Source organism: Neoarius graeffei, chromosome 22 (assembly GCF_027579695.1).
Source record: "Neoarius graeffei isolate fNeoGra1 chromosome 22, fNeoGra1.pri, whole genome shotgun sequence".
Taxonomy (NCBI): Eukaryota; Metazoa; Chordata; class Actinopteri; order Siluriformes; family Ariidae; genus Neoarius; species Neoarius graeffei.
This window is the reverse complement of record NC_083590.1, coordinates 50,228,254-50,246,638: the sequence shown is the minus strand read 5'-3', so window position 1 is coordinate 50,246,638 and position 18,385 is coordinate 50,228,254. Positions and strand designations below refer to the sequence as shown.

Below are 18,385 nucleotides of genomic sequence, written 5' to 3'. Positions count from 1 at the left end.
GAAATGCAGTTAACAATCCAAAGAAACACAGCCCAAAAGGGGCCATCGCTAGGTCATGGATTTCGCCTCATTCAAGTTCAGGGTTCAAGATCATGCCCTGTGTGTGTGTGTTGCATGCCCTTCTAGCTTTGAGTTTTTCCTTTTTCTCCCTCTCTCTCTCCCTCTCTCTGAAACCTGAAAGAGCTCTGGTTATAGGGGACTCGATCATACGGCATGTGAAATTAGCTCAGCCTTTAGGGGCACCAGCAGCTTTAGTCAGGTGTATACCAGGAGCCAGGGCGCCAGACATAGCAGGTAATCTTATGCCACTTTTCCACTACAAACGCGGCTGAGTTGGGCTGAGCCGTGCCGTGCTGAGTCGGGCTGAGCGGGGCTGTTGGAGTTGCATTTCGACTACAACCGCGCTGAACCGTGCTGGCTGGAAGTGGGTGGACACATTGGGTGGAGTTAGCGAAAGTGGGTGGACGTCACGTGATGTCGTTAGGCGGCGCAAACAGTGACATCAGTGATCTTTTAAGCGGTAGTCTCACGACCCAGATAGTAAACAATAAACATGGAGGACATGGAGTCGTTAGTGTTGCTGGTCTTGGTGCTGTGGCTTGTTGTCACCGACAACGCCAACAGATACTGGCAAGAGCGTATAGATGAGGCGAGGCGCATAAGGCTTCAGAAATTCTCGTAATTCGTAATTCTTCTTCTTCCGGGTTTGCGGTGTTTACAGATCCCAGTGTGCTCGCGGGGCATGTGTGGGCATGTGAGGACACTCCTCCTCACCAACCAGTGTACAGGGGAGTGTCTGCTCACGCCCCCAGCCTCACTCGGCTCACTTTGGCTCGCTTCAGCCCTACTCCAAAACGGTGCGAGTTTTAGGGGCTAAGCAGGGCTGAAGCGAGCCGAGTCGTGCTGTTCTTTGGTAGTCGAAACGCGAGCCGTGTCGGGCTGAAGTGAGCTGAAAAAGGGTAGTGGAAAAGGGCCATTAGGGTCCTAGGCAAGCACAGGTTCTCAAAGACAGTTATCCATGCAGGAGCTAATGATATATCCCGTCAGTCTGAAATTACTAAGAGTAACTTTGTAGAGGTGTTTAAATTAGCGAAGGCGATGCCCGATGCTGTAGTATGCTCTGGCCCCATCCCAATGCGGCGTGGCGATGTAGCTTACAGCAGGTTATGGTCGCTGAACTGCTGGTTGTCCAAGTGGTGCTCTGAAAACAGTGTGGGCTTTATAGATAATTGGACTAATTTTGAGGGCACTGCTGGCCTGTTAGGGCGGGACGGTATCCATCCCACTCGGGAAGGTGCTGCTCTCATTTCTTGCAGCATAGTTCATAGTCTCAGAACAGGCCTAGTTAATTTCTGACAATCCAGAGCCAAGGCCAGGGAGCAGACCAACAGGCTAAACCAACTGTCTGCTAGCTGCACAGAGTCGCCACTCAGGGTCCACTACATCGAGACTGTGTCTGTTCCCCGAGCTCAACAAAAAGGTCGAAATATTCAGAGAGTTTGTTCCAGTAACCTAATCAATATAAAATTAGATCATACTGACTGTACAGTTGCTGCCAGCACCTTTGATCTAAAAGTGGGGCTATTAAATATTAGATCTCTTGCATCTAAAGCACTAATGGTTAATTAACTTATTACTGATCAGGAGTTTAATGTACTTTGTTTAACTGTAACATGGATTAAGCCAAATGAATAGATAGCATTAAATGAAGCGAGTCCTCCTGGGTACAGTTATATACACCAGCCTCGTCTAACCGGTAGAGGAGGAGGCGTCACGGTTATTAAAAATGATTATCTAGGTGTAACACAAAAACCTGGTTATAAATTTAATACATTTGAAGTTCTTCATACTAATATAATGTATGTAGCCTCGAAAAATAAGTCTACCCAGTTAATTCCGTTACTTATTATTTACAGGCCCCCGGGGCCATATTCTGAGTTTCTTTCTGAATTTGCAGATTTTATCTCAGACCTGGTTATTTCCTTAGACAAAGCTTTAGTTGTTGGAGATTTTAATATTCACTTCGATAACCCAGAAGACCCTTTGAAAACAGCGTTTGTGTCTATTTTAGATTCAGTAGAAATTAATCAGAATGTCATAGGACCGACCCATAATGGTGGTCACACTCTCAATCTAATACTAACATTCGGGTTAAACGTAGAAAATATAGTCATACTTCCACAGTCTGAAGTTATCTCAGATCATTATCTCATCTCATTCAAAATATGTCTGAGTAATAATCTGTGCACCTCACCACGATACTGTATTAAACGTACATTCACATCAACTACTGCACAGAGCTTTATAAATGATCTCCCAGAGTTATCAACTTTGATTGGATCACTGTCAGCCCCCGCAGAACTTGATCAGGCAACTGAATGCTTAGAGTCAACGTTCCGCTATACTTTAGATAATGTAGCTCCTCTTAAAAGGAAAATGGTCAGAGACAAAAAATTAGCACCCTGGTATAACAATGACACTTGCACTTTAAAACAGACCACTCAAAAAGTGGAACGTACATAGGAATAGTAGTAGTAGTATTTGATTATACTGCTGCGGGGGTCCCTGACACAGGGGTAGGCAGCAGTCGGCTAGTCTTCACACCGCGTTTCCAGGCAGCTCTGTCCAGCAGATCCACACTGGTGAGGCCGCACACTTTGATGCCCTTCTTGACATACTCCATCCAAGATTTTCTCAGTCTACCACGACCTCTGTTGCCTGGCAACTGCAACTTGGTGATGGTGTTGATGCAGCCACTGGCTCGTTCAACGTGACTGTACCACCGGACTCGGCGCGACTGCAGCACTGAGGTGATGTCCTCCACACCAAGTCTAGCATGCAGGGTTGCTGAAGGTGTCTCATCATGGGGTTTACGCCGCAGATCCATGTAATCATGGATCTGTCGTTGCAGCGCAATCGCTGGAGATCCAAGGCGGTAGGGGCCCAAGTTTCACTCCCATGGAGCATGGCTGATCGCATGCAGGAGTTAAACACCTTGCCACGGGTTTTAAAGGGTAAGTGCCTGGAGGTTAGGATGGGCAGGAGCCAGGGCTCTACACTAACTTTTTTTTTTCAGGAGCACACATGCTCCTAAGTTAAAAATTTTAGGAGCACAGGGGAAAAAATGGGGGCACAAGTAGGTTTTCATTTTAAAGGTTTATTGCAGCGCAAACCTTAGACACGCCAACACATAAAACGCAAAATTCAGTTGAGAATGAATGAGTGAACGAATGAATGAATGAACAAACAAATGAATAACGAACAACTGAATGAATGAACAAACAGTAGCTGAACAGAGAGCTGAGCTCAGCAGAGCTAACAACATCATCAAGGACAGCTCCCACCCTGGCTCTGAGTTCTTTGACTTGTTGCCCTCAGGCAGGCGTTACAGGTGCATCAAAGCAAGGACCAACAGACTCAAAAACAGTTTTTTCCCACAGGCCATAACCACCTTGAACAATTAGCCTTTTTCACATTGTCACTTGCAGGGGAACTCGTATCCGTTTTCAGCCTTTTGAATGGAAGAAGAGGTATACGGCGGCAACATATGTTAACAAAACTGTGTCATTCACAGATAAGATTGATAATAATATTGCGCCTTGTTGTTTATCATTACGTATTGTTAGCGACCATTCCAGTCACCTATCTGCCTTGTTTTGGAAAGGAAGTTTACTGACTTTCTATGGTTGCTACTTGTTAGCCAGCAGATTAGCATGCCGCCTCTTCTTCCATTCAAAAGGCTGAAAACGGATGTGAGGTTCTTCTGCAAGTGACGTAATGTGAAAAAGGCTAATTACATGCACTGACTGATGCCACTTCTGGCAGGTGCAACAATGCACCAACAAGGACCTAAAAGGACAATATTCTCACACTTGCCTGATACAGTGCAATACTTATTACAGTGCAACCTCACAGAGCAACTTTTTAGTTTTTATAGCTTTTGTATATTTTATATTTCTACACTTTTACATCTGTACCCAATACAATGCAATACCAAATACAGTGCAATATCCTGAGTTTTGTAGCTGAACTGAGTTTCTATAACTAATGTGCAGTTAACATCTGCAACTCAACACGCCCAGTTGTATATATATTCTTTGTTTTTCTGCTGTGTTGTGACATGCACCATTTGTATATACTGTATATTATTTGTTTTTCTGCTGTGTTGTATGTTCCCATCTAAATGTTTGCACTGGGGTGTGTGCTTTCCATCTCATTATATAATTTTCCCGCACCTTCTCCCGTCGTTCTAGCTTTCTTCACTACACTTTCTTCCTCGTCCGTTCTTTTATTCTTGTTTCCACCATCATTGCTTTTAAAAAACGCCGTTATTCTCTGCATAGCGAATATATTTCTCAGCTCGGTCCAAACCAGCTCTGTTATCTCTCAGTTGAATGATCTGATGAATCCCTAAAAAGCACTTTTCCCACCTAATGCCACACCCTCAGCATACAACCGTGGGAAAGAGGGGCAATCACAGAAAGATGTGGCAGAACGGCAAAAAAAAAAGTAACTTTTTCACAAAACGTTTGATACATTTTAGAATGTTAAACTCGTCACGTCTGTGCTCAGTGCTTTCCTAAATTGTCGGCCGCAAGAAGCCCTCGCACGAATGCGCGTGTTTTTTTTTTTCGTCGTTCACATGCCGAAAAATTCGCTTGCAAATGTGAGTGAAACGTGCACACTGTAGAGCCCTGGCAGGAGCTTTTTAAACTTTCCCCAGGCAACGCAGCATCTGGTAATGGCAGCGAGCTGACACCCACCACCAGTACAGAGCATGTCCCCGAGGTAGCAGAAGCTGGCTTCCACGTCCAGCACCGCCTCGTCCACTGTGACTTGTGTCATCGGGCGACCGTCAAGTGGTCTGGCTTCTCCTCGACACCTCGGACAGATGTAATTCTGCACGGCCAGCAAGCCACCTCTTATGCCGCAGCATTTCTTGTGGACCCAGAACCCACACTCGGTGCACTGGATCGAGTTAACACCAACGCCAGAACGGCATACAGCACACGGGAAAGAGCCGGTGTCCTCCAATTTGTTCAGACCCTGGCCAGATATCAAGATCTTTGTCTTTTTCATGTTAACCCGTAGGCCTTTGCATTCCATACCCGACTTCCAAACCTTCAGTCTTGCGATACATTCTTCCAGGGAGTCTACGATGATTACCAGGTCATCGGCATAAAGGAGCTCCTAGGGCACCCCGGTGCGGAATTCACGGTACAGAGCTTCTAAGACAAGGATGAACAGCAGGGGACTGAGGACTGATCCCTGATGCACCCCTACTCCAACACCAAACTCTTTGCTGTATTGTCCATTGACCCGCACACGGCTCCTGGCATTTGTATACATGGCCTGGATCACCTTCACAGCCCACTCCTCTACACCAAGACTTCTCAGTGCCCACCACAGTACCCTTCTTGGAACTCGGTTAAAGGCCTTCTCCAGATCAATGAAGGCGAAATAAAGAGGTTTATTTGCAGCAATTAACTTCTCTTGTAGCTGACGCACGATGAAGATGGCATCGGTGGTGCCTCTGCCAGGCATGAAGGCGAACTGAATATCGTCAATGTTCACCATCTTACGGATAGCTGAGTCCAACACGGGTTCCAGTAGCTTCATGACATGGTCCGTGAGCTTGAGGCCCCTATAGTTGCCCCGGTCTAAGGCCTCACCTTTCCCCTTATAGAGGTTTAGGATGAAGCTCTTCTCCCACTCACTGGGCACAGTTCCGTTACTGAAAACCACTTCAGCCAGTTGCTTAGTCAACTCAATACCCTCCTCGCCCGCAGCTTTTAGCATCTCAGCGTTGATGCCCGAATGTATCAGTCAGGAATTAGACCTCATCATAGCCCAGAGACAGCTCTGGTTAAAGTAGTAAACGACCTACTGTTGGTGTCTGATCAGGGCTGTGTCTCACTGCTTGTGTTGCTTGACCTTAGTGCAGCATTTGATACCATTGATCATTCCATTCTTCTGGATAGACTAGAAAATGTTGTGGGAGTTAAGGGAATGGCCCTCTCCTGGCTCAGGTCTTATTTAACTGATTGCTATCAGTATGTTGATGTAAATGGTGATATTTCTAGACATACTGAGGTAAAGTTTGGTGTTCCACAAGGTTCTGTCTTGGGTCCACTGCTTTTTTCTTTATACATGTTACCTCTGGGTGATGATATTCGTAAACATTGTATTAGTTTCCACTGTTATGCTGATGACACACAGTTGTATGTTTCTGCAAAACCTGATGAGAGACACCAGCTTAATAGAATTGAGGAATGTGTAAAGGACATTAGACACTGGATGCTTATTAATTTCCTTCTGCTTAACTCTGACAAGACTGAAGTACTTGTACTCGGACCACATGCAGCTAGAAGTAAGTTTTCTGATTACACAGTAACTCTGGATTCTGTTTCTTCACGTGCAGCAGTAAAAGACCTCGGAGTGATTATTGACCCCAGTCTTTCATTCGAAACTCACATTGATAACATTACCCGGATAGCTTTCTTTCATCTCAGAAATATTGCTAAGATAAGAAATTTAATGTTACGACATGACGCGGAAAAACTAGTTCATGCTTTTGTTACCTCCAGGTTCGATTATTGTAATGCCTTACCCACTGAATGTTCCAATAAGTGCATAAATAAGCTCCAGTTAGTTCAAAATGCAGCAGCAAGAGTCCTTGCTACAACTAGAAAATATGACCACATCACCCCTGTCTTATCCACACTGCATTGGCTCCCAATCAAATTTCGTATTGATTTATAAAATACTACTATTGACCTTTAAAGCACTGAATGGTCTCACACCACAGTACCTGAGCAAACTTCTGTTCCTCTATTATCCGCCACGCCTACTTGGATCAAAAGGTGCAGGCTGTCTGCTGGTACCTCATGTAGTGAAGGCTACATCGGGGGCAGACCCTTTCCTTACAAAGCCCCACAGTTATGGAACAGCCTTCCAAGTAGTGTTCGGGAATCAGACACAGTCTCAGCATTTAAGTCTAGGCTGAAAGCATATCTGTTTTGTCAAGCCTTTTGTTAATGGTGCTTATGAGGTAAAGGAGTAGATCTGGAGGGTCCTCAGACAGAGTGTTTTGGTAAACTGGGATGTATGGATGCTGTCAGTCCCCCACTCGCTTGCTCACTCGAGTTTGTTGACGGTGTAGTGACTGGCTGCTTTATGTCCTGGGGCTCCCTCATGCCTGTGTTACCTTCTGGCTCTCCCCTTTTAGTTATGCTGTCATAGTTAGTTGCCGGAGTCCCTGCTTGTACTGAGTGCAATATGTATACTGTTCGTACTTATTCAGGTGACATTGGGCATACCTAACAACGTGTGGGGTTTTTTTTTTTTCTCCCCCCACAAATCTGTCCCTCTGAGTTACATGTCGGTCCTGGGATCGAGATGCTGACCTCTTCTGCTCCTCGGACCTGTCTGATCCATCCTGGTGCCCTGTGTCTGGTTGGAGTCTCATCGCATCGCTCCTGTGGAGGGCGGCCCCATGTGAACAGTTGGGGGTTGCGCCTGGAGGACGCTCTGGACTCTTGCAGTGGTGCTTTTGTGGCTGGGGACTGCAGTTGACTTGCTGACTTTGGGACTACGGTTGTCGTGAACGGTTCTGCGCTCACGTTTCCGTCGGTGGGGGGTTTATAGCATCAATGAAGCCGACTTTATGTTAGGACTGTTAATGTTATAGTCATGTTGTCTGTTGGTGCCCAAATGAGGATGGGTTCCCTTTTGAGTCTGGTTCCTCTCGAGGTTTCTTCCTCATGTCATCTGAGGGAGTTTTTCCTTGCTACCATTGCCACAGGCTTGCTCATTGGGATAGATTAGGGATAAAATTAACGAATATTTTAAGTCGTTCAAATTCTGTAAAGCTGCTTTGCGACAATGATTATTGTTAAAAGCGCTGCACGAATAAACTTGACTCTCTGTCTGCGTGTCTCTCTCTCTCTCACACACACTGTGTGTGTGTGTGTGTGTGTGTGTGTGTGTGTCTCTGTCTCTGTTCATCTCTCACTGTCTCTCTCACTGTGTCTCTTGCTTTCTCACTGTCTCTCTTACTGTCCCTCTCTGTCTCTCTCTCTTTCTGGCTGTCTCTCTCTCCCACACTCACTGTCTCTCTCTCTCTCTCTCTCTCTCTCTCTCTCTCTCTCTCTCTCTCTCAACGTGTTTCAACTTCAAGAGAGAGGAAAAAAAGAGGCTAATGAGGAAATATGTTTATGATAACTTGTCTCACAGAAGTGCTTTAAACGTGCAAAGCATCATTCATTCACAAATAACTTGTAATTGCTGGTAAATTGCAGTAGTATAAGGGGAATAAGACACTTTGGAATGTGATGTTATTGGAAAATAATCTGCTTCATGTTGAAGCAACAATCCCCCACATTGTGGATTATTTTCTTGTAACAGCACGGCCCATCGTGTTTTATTTAGCAAGTTAATCTTTATGATTACAGCAGCAGCTCTTAGGTAGGAATGTTCCACAGCAGCAGAATGTTCTCCAAGCAGACACAGAGAATCTGGATGGAAAAAAAGACATGTTAGGCCTGTTTATTTTCAGAATTAAACGCCCCCCTTCTGAGGAAGAAGACGGCAGAGCACAGAACACTCTCGTCCCGGTTGTTGAGCCCCGGCTGAAGTATGTACCTCATCGCTGCTGCCCAGCTTGTCTGAATCATGTGAGACCGATGCAAAAGGATCAGCACCGTGGCCAGAATCCACTGCTTATCCCACTGCTCCATGGCTTTCGCCGCATGACTGCAAGAAGGCGTGTAGATGGGAAGGTGAGAATAACGTGGTATATATTTATAAAGGAAAAGGAAAACAACTTGATGGTAACGTTCAGTCAGTAACAGCATACAAGACAGCAATGGCTTGCCTTAAATCTTGATATCTTCAAAATTTATTGTACAGCGTTTAAGAATTTCTAAATTTCAAAACAATCTGACACTTGATTCTTTCGTAACAATTTCATCCTTGATTTCCTCAGATGTCTTTTCACGTCTTCTATCGTGCTCCATGTGGGCAGAGCTTGTGCGAGATGGAAGAAGTGCAGGCTTTCCTGTTTGAGTCACGCTGTGATTTCCTCTATCTGGACATGTTCTGCCTGGATCCGTTTGTGCTGGTGAAAAGGGCCTTGCTTCCGTCTTCCATGGCCAGCCGTCCTTACCTGGCCCTCCCAGACATTTCAGGAGGAAAGGAGGTGGTGCCTGTGCCCTGTGTTAACGAACTTAACACTGTCTCTCCACCCCCTCTGACCTACATCACACACAGGGTGCCTGCTCCTGGTGTCTTCATCAACACTAACCTCGACTTCATGGTGGGCTGTGACTGTACTGATGGCTGCCGAGACAGGTGTGTGGGGGGGGCATATTTTATATTCTATATCTTGATGGTTCCCACAAGGGCAGGAATATCTGAATTGTTTGCCTCACTTTTGTCCACATCAAAAACTGCAGGGATTTTTAAACCAAAAGATTTTTTTTTTTTTAAGTTTCTAAGATAGGGGTTGAGGGAGAGGGTGGAGTTTCTATATGAGTGATTCCACGCTTATGGGTACTGAAATGGGGACACAAACTTATTTTTAAAAATTCACCTAAAGCCATTTCTTTTTTTACCATCAGGTCACAAAACATGTAATCTTTAATGAATGATATGTTAAAAGATAACTTTAATTTTCTGAGATGTAATAGAAACATATTTATATGCCAAAGTCAAGCCTATGAGTTCCAAAATAATGTCTGTTACATTACTTCTGTTACGATTGTCCATCTCGCGTCTGTTACAAATTAATTACAATCTAGCTCTATACCATGTTAATCTTATTGAAAGAATGTGTATGTTTATTCTACTACACATGTTTATTAATTATATTTGCTAAAACATCACCTTCCTATGTTTCAAAAAGTAATTCTACATTGTTAAAATTGAGAATATATATGTCCACAACACTTCTGTTACGTTCTGACTTTGGCATATAAATATGTTTTTATTACATCTCAGAAAATTAAAGTTATCTTTTAACATATCATTCATTAAAGATTACATGTTTTGTGACCTGATGGTAAAAAAAGAAATGGTTTTAGGTGAATTTTTAAAAATAAGTTCATGTCCCCATTTCAGTACCCATAAGCGTGGAATCACTCATATGACAAAAATATCATATAAATAAATGCCATAATTCTGTATTTCTGATATTTAAAAAAATATTTAATATAAAAGAAGAGGTGGGAATGATCTGTAGTTGTTTGTTTGTTTGTTTGTTTGTTTGTTTGTTTTTACATTTTACAATTTTAAAGAGTAAACTGCTTCCACTCAGTATAGTGGAAATTTAGTGTAATCCCACCAATCAGTAGCAGAAGCCCACCACATCACTGGGGCCATTATTAAAAAATGTTCTGTTTCCGGTCCACCGGCCAGGTGAGTGTCGTTTGTGCGGGTGAAATTTTTTTTTTTAACGCCGGTTTTCCGACATTTTTTTCGGGTTCGTAAATCTAAAATCGAACTTGACATTTACGCATTCCCAGGGCTTTCCACTAAGGCTCATACTAGCCAGCCATGACAAATAAGTAGCCGCTGGGGGGGTGGGGGGTGGGGTGTTTGAGAGAGAGAGCGCAGCCCCTCCCCTCTCTGCTCCCTGAGTGGAGCTCGTCGCCTTGGTAACGGTGCTCAGGTGCAGGGAAGAGACACAGTATGACAAGCAAAGAGCGCTTTTTCTCAGAGTTCCCTCTCCTCAAACAACGCTGATTTACACGGAAACGTAAGGAGGTACTCACAAAATTCTTTCACATTGAGTGCTACAAGGCTCCCATGAACACATTGATGTAATTTTTTTGTCCCTAGTGTAAAAAATGTGGACAATAGAGCGAGTTAAAAACAAGTGACTTTTCTGATTTTGCAGTCAAAGCGCTCCCACGTTTATAATGGGAGTCTGTGGGGCAGCGCGCCTGTCCTCTCCTTACTTTCAGGCTTCTCATTCAAAAACTGTAAATCCTGTCGCTCAGGTAGACACATTGTGTGAATCAAGACAAGTGTGACGACAACTTTTGAGAAAATTATGTTTGTAGAATGAAAATTGTGGCTGAAAACACCAGTTTAAATGAGAAAGTTAGAGCTTTTTTTTTTCAGGCTGCCTACACTCTAAATTCCTGAGCCCCACTGGTGTGTAACGCAATAGACACCCATTATAAAGCCTGATTTTCTCCAGATTTCTTCAGGGTGTTTGATCTGTGACTGATCAAAAAGTATAGAACCTAGCAAAAAAGTTGAATGCCAGATCCACACAGGAGAAGTTTGTGTACATTTTAAAGTTTGAATCGTCTCTAGGTGAAAGCATGCCAGAGCAGCGGATGTTTGAAAAACATTGAAAATGTGCGATTTTTTCAATTAATTCCATAGAAAATTTATGGGAAATTTTGTGTGATTTTTTTCGCAACTATGTCGCGAAAAAAATCGTAGAATGCTGAACAAAGTAATAGCATAGCGAGTCCGATCAAGCCGCACGTTTTGATGTATTGTTTGTCTGTGTGCGATGTACGGTTATTGGGTTATTAAGAATCGAAATTTGTACGGAAGATGAATAGTGATGCATAGCACTGCATCACTAATAATAAACTCCTGTGCACGCAGTTCCCAGGATTAAATGTATTTTCCACAGACCATTTATTTATTCACTTTACTCAAATACAAAGTAAAATGGCAGTAAATCATCTTTCTTTTCTTGCGTATTGCATCATGAGGCGTTCCTGGCTTGTAAATCTCTTATTTTCGGTGCATGGCACATTCACGCAACTGAGCATGCTATGAATTAACAACGGTCTGCAGTGGTGGCTACACAATTAAACACTCGGCGAACATTTCTCCATTTGTGTATGCAAATACACTCCAACGACTCAGTTGGGTTTCATTTACAACCGACGGTGTCTTTTGATGCCAGCACGTAATTGAACGAGAGAAGACTGGTTTACCAGAGACAAAATAAGCGTTATCTCTGCTTCTGTTCCCTCCGATGTCGCCTCCGACAGCCCCGACACACTACTGCCTCCGCCGAGTGCGCGCGCACACACACCGCATGTAGGGACCACGGATGAGTTACTCTCCCTTGATCAACGAAGTTGACAGGGAATTTGTGGTTATTATCGGTACAAACAGCGCGAATCACAACTTAAATGAGTGCAGCTCAGTTTGACATTGTCAGTCCGTTAGATAAACATTTAATTTTATTAAAATCGAAAATTAATATTTAGAGCCTGTGGGCTACAAAAATAATAGTCATTAAAGTAGCCGGCTGGACTTAATTGTGTAGTCGGCTGTATGGCCGGCAGCCGGCGCTTGTGGAAAGCCCTGTCGAATCAGCTCTGCGCATGCGCCGTGCGGCACAAAAAAATGGCAGCCACCATGAAGGAAGGCGATCCGGAGTTTTCAAACATTCGCTTAAGTGTGAAATCGCAAAATGGTATTCTAGCGAACAACAAAATAGTAAAGATTCAGAAAAACAAATCATTCAGTGATCATTTTAATAGTGTAATTTCATCCGAACTAGGCCTAACGGTCGATTTAGAACTACAAAAAGTCCGTGTGTCGGACATTTTAAGTACCTTTTGTAAAAGTTTTGCAAATGTTGCAGTCAGCATTTAAAATGCTAACTTAGTTTTTGTACAAGTTTCAGTTGATTAAACTGTCATTTTATTAAATGTGTCTGCTTTTGTAATAAAAAAGTACTGAAAGAAAAAGCAAACACAGCATTGCGATTTCTTACCCATCCATTAAAAAAAAATCCCTCCCTCCCTACTGAAAATTTTTTTGCTCACCCGGTGGACAGGAAACGGATTTTTTTTTAAGGATGGCCTGGTGAAAGGTCCTCTTGATAACACGCCAGTGACCTTGATGACCCTTTATACACTGCAGCCCTGCTATAAACGGACTCCTTGGGGGATGGCCAATTAATTTGTTAACTCAAAGTTCATAACACTGAAATGGACCCACTTGTCACACTAAACGCTCACTCTTACAAAAAACGAGACCAACTGTGTTTAATATATATTTACGCTTAATTCACGTACATGTTTACGAAGTAAAGGAAAGAAGTCACACTCGCCATCATTTGCTTGCTGCATCATCTTTATTTTCAGCCCATTATGCTGATTGCAGTTATAGACAAAGTCTCGGAGCTCTTTTTTCTTTTGCTTTAAAAGTTGAAATTGAATTTTTCAGGATACCATATTCTTTAGACAAATTTGTTGCTTTCTCACCATAATTTACACGGTCTAGCATATGAAGTTTGTCTTCGATGGTGTCACGTCCGCGCACAGTGGTACACCTCAAACTGCTACTCATGTACACGCGTGGCACGCCATTAGGACTAATTACCATGCACCTGTTCCAGATTACTGCGCAATCACAGCGCACGTGCTATAAGGACTCTCACTACACGCAAACTTTGCGAATGTACATGCTGTACCTTGTGTCTCATGGTACCAAGCCTTTTGTAGCACTATGTTAATATTCTGGTTCCAACACTGTCGACTTCCGATTCTGCCCTTTTGTCTCCACCTTTGATATCCTGTCTGTGCCTCACTTGATCATTGCCTGTTTCTCGACTCCGATTTTTCTTCACTCATTTGGATTGGTTTGCCAGCAAGTTTTTAAATAAAACTTTCCAGTGATTTACATCCATCTATCGCCTGCGTTTTTAGACAGACAAAGGGTATTTTACGTTTACAAGTAGCCATAACAACAATGCTTATGGAGTAAAGACTCGAGTAAAATTGCTTTTAGCTTTTAAAATAAAGTCCTTTGAAAGGATTTTTTTTTTTTTTTTTAGAAGTCAGTGATTGATGTTCTCAACAACTGTTTGTGATTGACACCTAAGCGAAGCTTGTTAATGTTTTATGGCATTAACATGTATTGTTAACTTGACTGTGGATCTGATTACTTAATGTTCGTCTCTGGGGGGAAGAGGAGCACATGGCTCAGTGATTTTTTTTATTTTTGAAGACTCCGAGTCATTGTCATTAAAGGGTGGGGGACACAAACTTAGTTCATTATATGCGAAAGTTCATAGTAAAAGAGTTCATTATTGCAGGGTTACAGTGTAGGTATATATATTTTTTGCACGGAAGCAAATATATGTAGATGAGATGTATTCAGACTTTTTCCCCCACTTTGCTGCTTTTCACATCTTGTCAAGTCAAGTTTGTTTGTATAGCGCTTTTAACAATAGACATTGTCCCAAAGCAGCTTTACAGAATCTGAATGACCCAAGACATGAGCCAATTTTATCCCTAATCTATCCCCAATGAGCAAGCTTGTGGCAATGGTGGCAAGGAAAAACTCCCTCAGACGACATGAGGAAGAAACCTCGAGAGGAACCAGACTCAAAAGGGAACCCATCCTCATTTGGGCAGCAACAGACAACATGACTATAACATTAACAGTTTTAACATGAAGTCAATTTCGTTGATGTTGTAACTCTTCATTGATGGAAACTTGAGTGCAAAACTGTTCATGACAACTGCAGTCCTAAGTTAGCAAGTCAACTGTAGTCCTCAGCCACAAAAGCATCACTGCAATCGTCCAGAGCGTCCTCCAAGCGTGACCTCCAACTGTCCATATGGGGCCGTCCTCCACAGGAGCGATGTGATGAGACTCCAACCAGACATAGGGCATCAGGATGGATCAGGCAGGTCCGAGGAGCAGAAGAGGTCAGCATCTCGATCTCAGGATTGACATGTAACTCAGAGGAACAGATTTTTTTTGGGGGGGAGAAAACACAGGTGGTTAGGTATGCCCAATGTCATCTGAATAAGTAGGAACAGTATACATTTTCCGCTGAGTACAAGCAGGGACTCCGGCAAAACTAACTATGACAGCATAACTAAAAGGGGAGAGCCAGAAGGTAACACAGCCATGAGGGAGCCCGGGGACATAAAGCAGCAGCCACTACACTGTCAACAAACTTGAGTGAGCAAGCGAGTGGGGACTGACAGCATCCATACATCCCAGTTTACCAAAATACTCTATGCCTGAGGATCTACACTTTTATCTCATAAACACCATTAGCAAAAGGCTTGACTAAACAGATATGTTTTCAGCCTAGACTAAATGCTGAGACTGTGTCTGATTCCCGAACACTACTTGGAAGGCTGTTCCGTAACTGTGGGGCTTTGTAAGAAAAGGCTCCGCCCCCTGATGTAGCCTTCACTATATGAGGTACCAGCAGATAGCCTGCACCTTTTGATCTAAGTAGGCGTGGCGGGTCATAAAGGACCAGAAGTTCACTCAGGTACTGTGGCGCAAGACCATTCAGTGCTTTAAAGGTCAATAGAAGTATTTTATAATCAATACGAAATTTGATTGGGAGCCAATCAAAATTTCTGTGGATAAGACAGAGGTGATGTGGTCATATTTTCTAGTTCTAGTAAGGACTCTTGCTGCTGCATTTTGAACTAACTGGAGCTTGTTTATGGGCGGACACGGTGGTGTAGTGGTTAGCGCTGTCGCCTCGCAGCAAGAAGGTCCAGGTTCGAGCCCCGTGGCCGGCGAGGGCCTTTCTGTGCGGAGTTTGCATGTTCTCCCCGTGTCCGCGTGGGTTTCCTCCGGGTGCTCCGGTTTCCCCCACAGTCCAAAGACATGCAGGTTAGGTTAACTGGTGACTCTAAATTGACCGTAGGTGTGAATGTGAGTGTGAATGGTTGCCTGTGTCTATGTGTCGGCCCTGTGATGACCTGGCGACTTGTCCAGGGTGTACCCCGCCTTTCGCCCGTAGTCAGCTGGGATAGGCTCCAGCTTGCCTGCGACCCTGTAGAACAGGAAAAAGCGGCTAGAGATGATGAGATGAGCTTGTTTATGCACTTATTGGAACATCCAGAGGGTAAGGCATTACAATAATCCAACCTGGAAGTAACGAAAGCAAGAACTAGTTTTTCCTGCATTGTGTAATGACATTAAATTTCTTATCTTAGCAGTATTTCTGAGATGAAAGAAAGCTATCCGGGTAATGTTATCAATGTGAGGCCACACCAATTCGATTAGTTGGTTCTCGGAATCGCCGCTTGAAGAAAATGCAAAATGAAGAAAAAATAAAATCGAAATCAAACTCCCACCAACAGAAAAACATCGTGGCTGATGGTTCAAAATATTGAAGCCTGCAGGTTGAGGTCATGTGACGTCGAAAACCAATCAAATCGCCCCTTTCACTTTAGATAAAGACTTGTGGAAGAAACATGCCTGTGGAGGGGAATCCTGCAAAGCCTGTGGTTGTGATTGTTAGGATATTCAGCGAACAGAAGTGTAAAATCTTTGGCAGGTGTGTCGAAATTTAAGAGGGGGAAAACTTTGCACAGTTGTACTCAAGATGCCGTGAGCTTGTTACCCTGTGATGTGCCAACTTGGACAACAACTCTGTGGAGGTGGGTTTGATTTATATATTTCATTGATTGATGTGAGGGGCAAACAGAAAATCATTTGAAGTATTTAGCCATCAGAAGTAGCCTACTCCTGGTCAAATCTTTTTTTCTGTGCATTGTAGATGTTCAATTGACTGTAATTCAATCATTTATTTAGCCTATCTGTTTACTGGTTTGCCTGACGTGCAGCCAGAGCTAGCCCTGCTGACAAGGACAATACATGACACAAATTTACTGTAGACCTACTGGGTTTATTCCCTTGTTCATTTTTTCTGGGTAGCATCCCTCTTGAGCAGGGCTGCCGACTGTCATGTAGTGAGTGTGAGACACGCGCGTATGACTGCCCTCTCACGCCCTCACGCAACACACCTCCTGTTTCTCATGCAAAAAAATCTGCTCTTACTCTAGCCCGATTCACCTAACTGCACGCTGATGAATATTCATCTCGGTTAAATTGATCGCGGAGTTTTAGTCACATATGCCGCTTTTCCACTACAAACGCGGCTGAGCCGTGCCGTGCTGAGTCGAGCTGAGCGGGGCTGTTGGAGTTGCATTTCGACTACAACCGCGCTGAACCCTGCTGGCTGGAAGTGGGTGGACACATTGGGTGGAGTTAGCGAAAGTGGGTGGACGTCACGTGATGTCGTTAAGCAGCACAAACAGTGACATCAGTGAGCTTTTAAGCGGTAGTCTCACGACCCGGATAGTAAACAATAAACATGGAGTCGTTAGTGTTGCTGGTCTTGGTGCTGTGGCTTGTTGTCACCGACAACGCCAACAGATACTGGCAAGAGCGTATAGATGAGGCGAGGCGCATAAGGCTTCAGAAATTCTCGTAATTCTCCTTCTTCCGGGTTTACGGTGTTTACAGATCCCAGCGCGCTCGCGGGGCGTGTGTGGGCATGTGAGGACACTCCTCCTCACCAATCAGTGCACAGGGGAGTGTCTGCTCACGCCCCCAGTCTCACTCAGCTCGGTTTGGCTCGCTTCAGCCCCACTCCAAAACGGTGCGAGTTTTAGGGGCTAAGCAGGGCTGAAGCGAGCCGAGTCGTGCTGTTTTTTGGTAGTCGAAACGCGAGCCGTGTCGGGCTGAAGTGAGCTGAAGCGAGCTGAAGTGAGCTGAAAAAGGGTAGTGGAAAAGGGCCAATAGACTACCGTCCGCATATCTGGTGAAACAGCGCGATCTTGTCGTTCTAATGCTATTAGTCACCCGTTGCTGTGATAAACTGTTTTCGTGACAGAAAAATGAGTTTGAATGTAGGCCTACAGTAGACCTAGTCTACATTATATTTCATGCATTTTGCAATTCTGCCTCAATCCCACAGCCAGTTTTCTTAGTGCCTAGGTTCACCATCTCTTAAATGACAAACCGTACGCCTTTATCAAAATAAGCATGCGAACATAGAATGCTGAATTTTTGTACATTGCCTAATATAAATAAAACCTGCATGACAAAAAGAGTGAGGTGTGAAACTTAAGTTTATAAATTATAGGCCACATTTAGTTTTTCCTAAATACATTATGGACGTAATTGCTAATGTCTTTAATGAACATGAACTCAATCATGTAGGTTATTAAGTCATTGATTTATTTAGACTGTTGTGAATATTGAGATTCATGGAATTTTGAAAAATTGGCAGCCCTGCTCTTAAGTACGGTGATCTATGATGAAGGAAAAACGTTTTATCAAATAAATAAATAAATGGAACCTTATAGTTTGTATTCACATACACTTTAAATTTAGATGTCATGCCTTGTAGCTGAAGCTGTTTCATCAGAGCAGTTTTTTAATTTTATTTTTATTTCGCTCGCTCACTTCATATTTTTCCTGAAAAAATCCGAGAACCAGCTAATTAAATTGGTGTGGCCTGAGTTTCGAATGAAAGACTGGGGTCAATAATCACTCCGAGGTCTTTTACTGCTGCACGTGAAGAAACAGAAAGGCCATCCAGAGTTACTGTGTAATCAGAAAACTTACTTCT

General features: G+C 43.6%; 1 protein-coding gene across 2 annotated transcripts in view; it reads left to right on the top strand.

Moving 5' to 3' along the window:
• The window catches only part of setdb1a (SET domain bifurcated histone lysine methyltransferase 1a), an 89,408-nt gene that overhangs the window by 55,120 nt on the left and 15,903 nt on the right, over positions 1-18,385 (top strand). For both annotated transcript variants that reach the window (XM_060904925.1, XM_060904924.1), the window contains exons 12-13: positions 8,558-8,780; positions 8,987-9,351. In XM_060904925.1, coding sequence (XP_060760908.1) covers positions 8,558-8,780; positions 8,987-9,351 — 588 coding nt within the window. The remainder of the gene's footprint in view (positions 1-8,557; positions 8,781-8,986; positions 9,352-18,385) is intronic.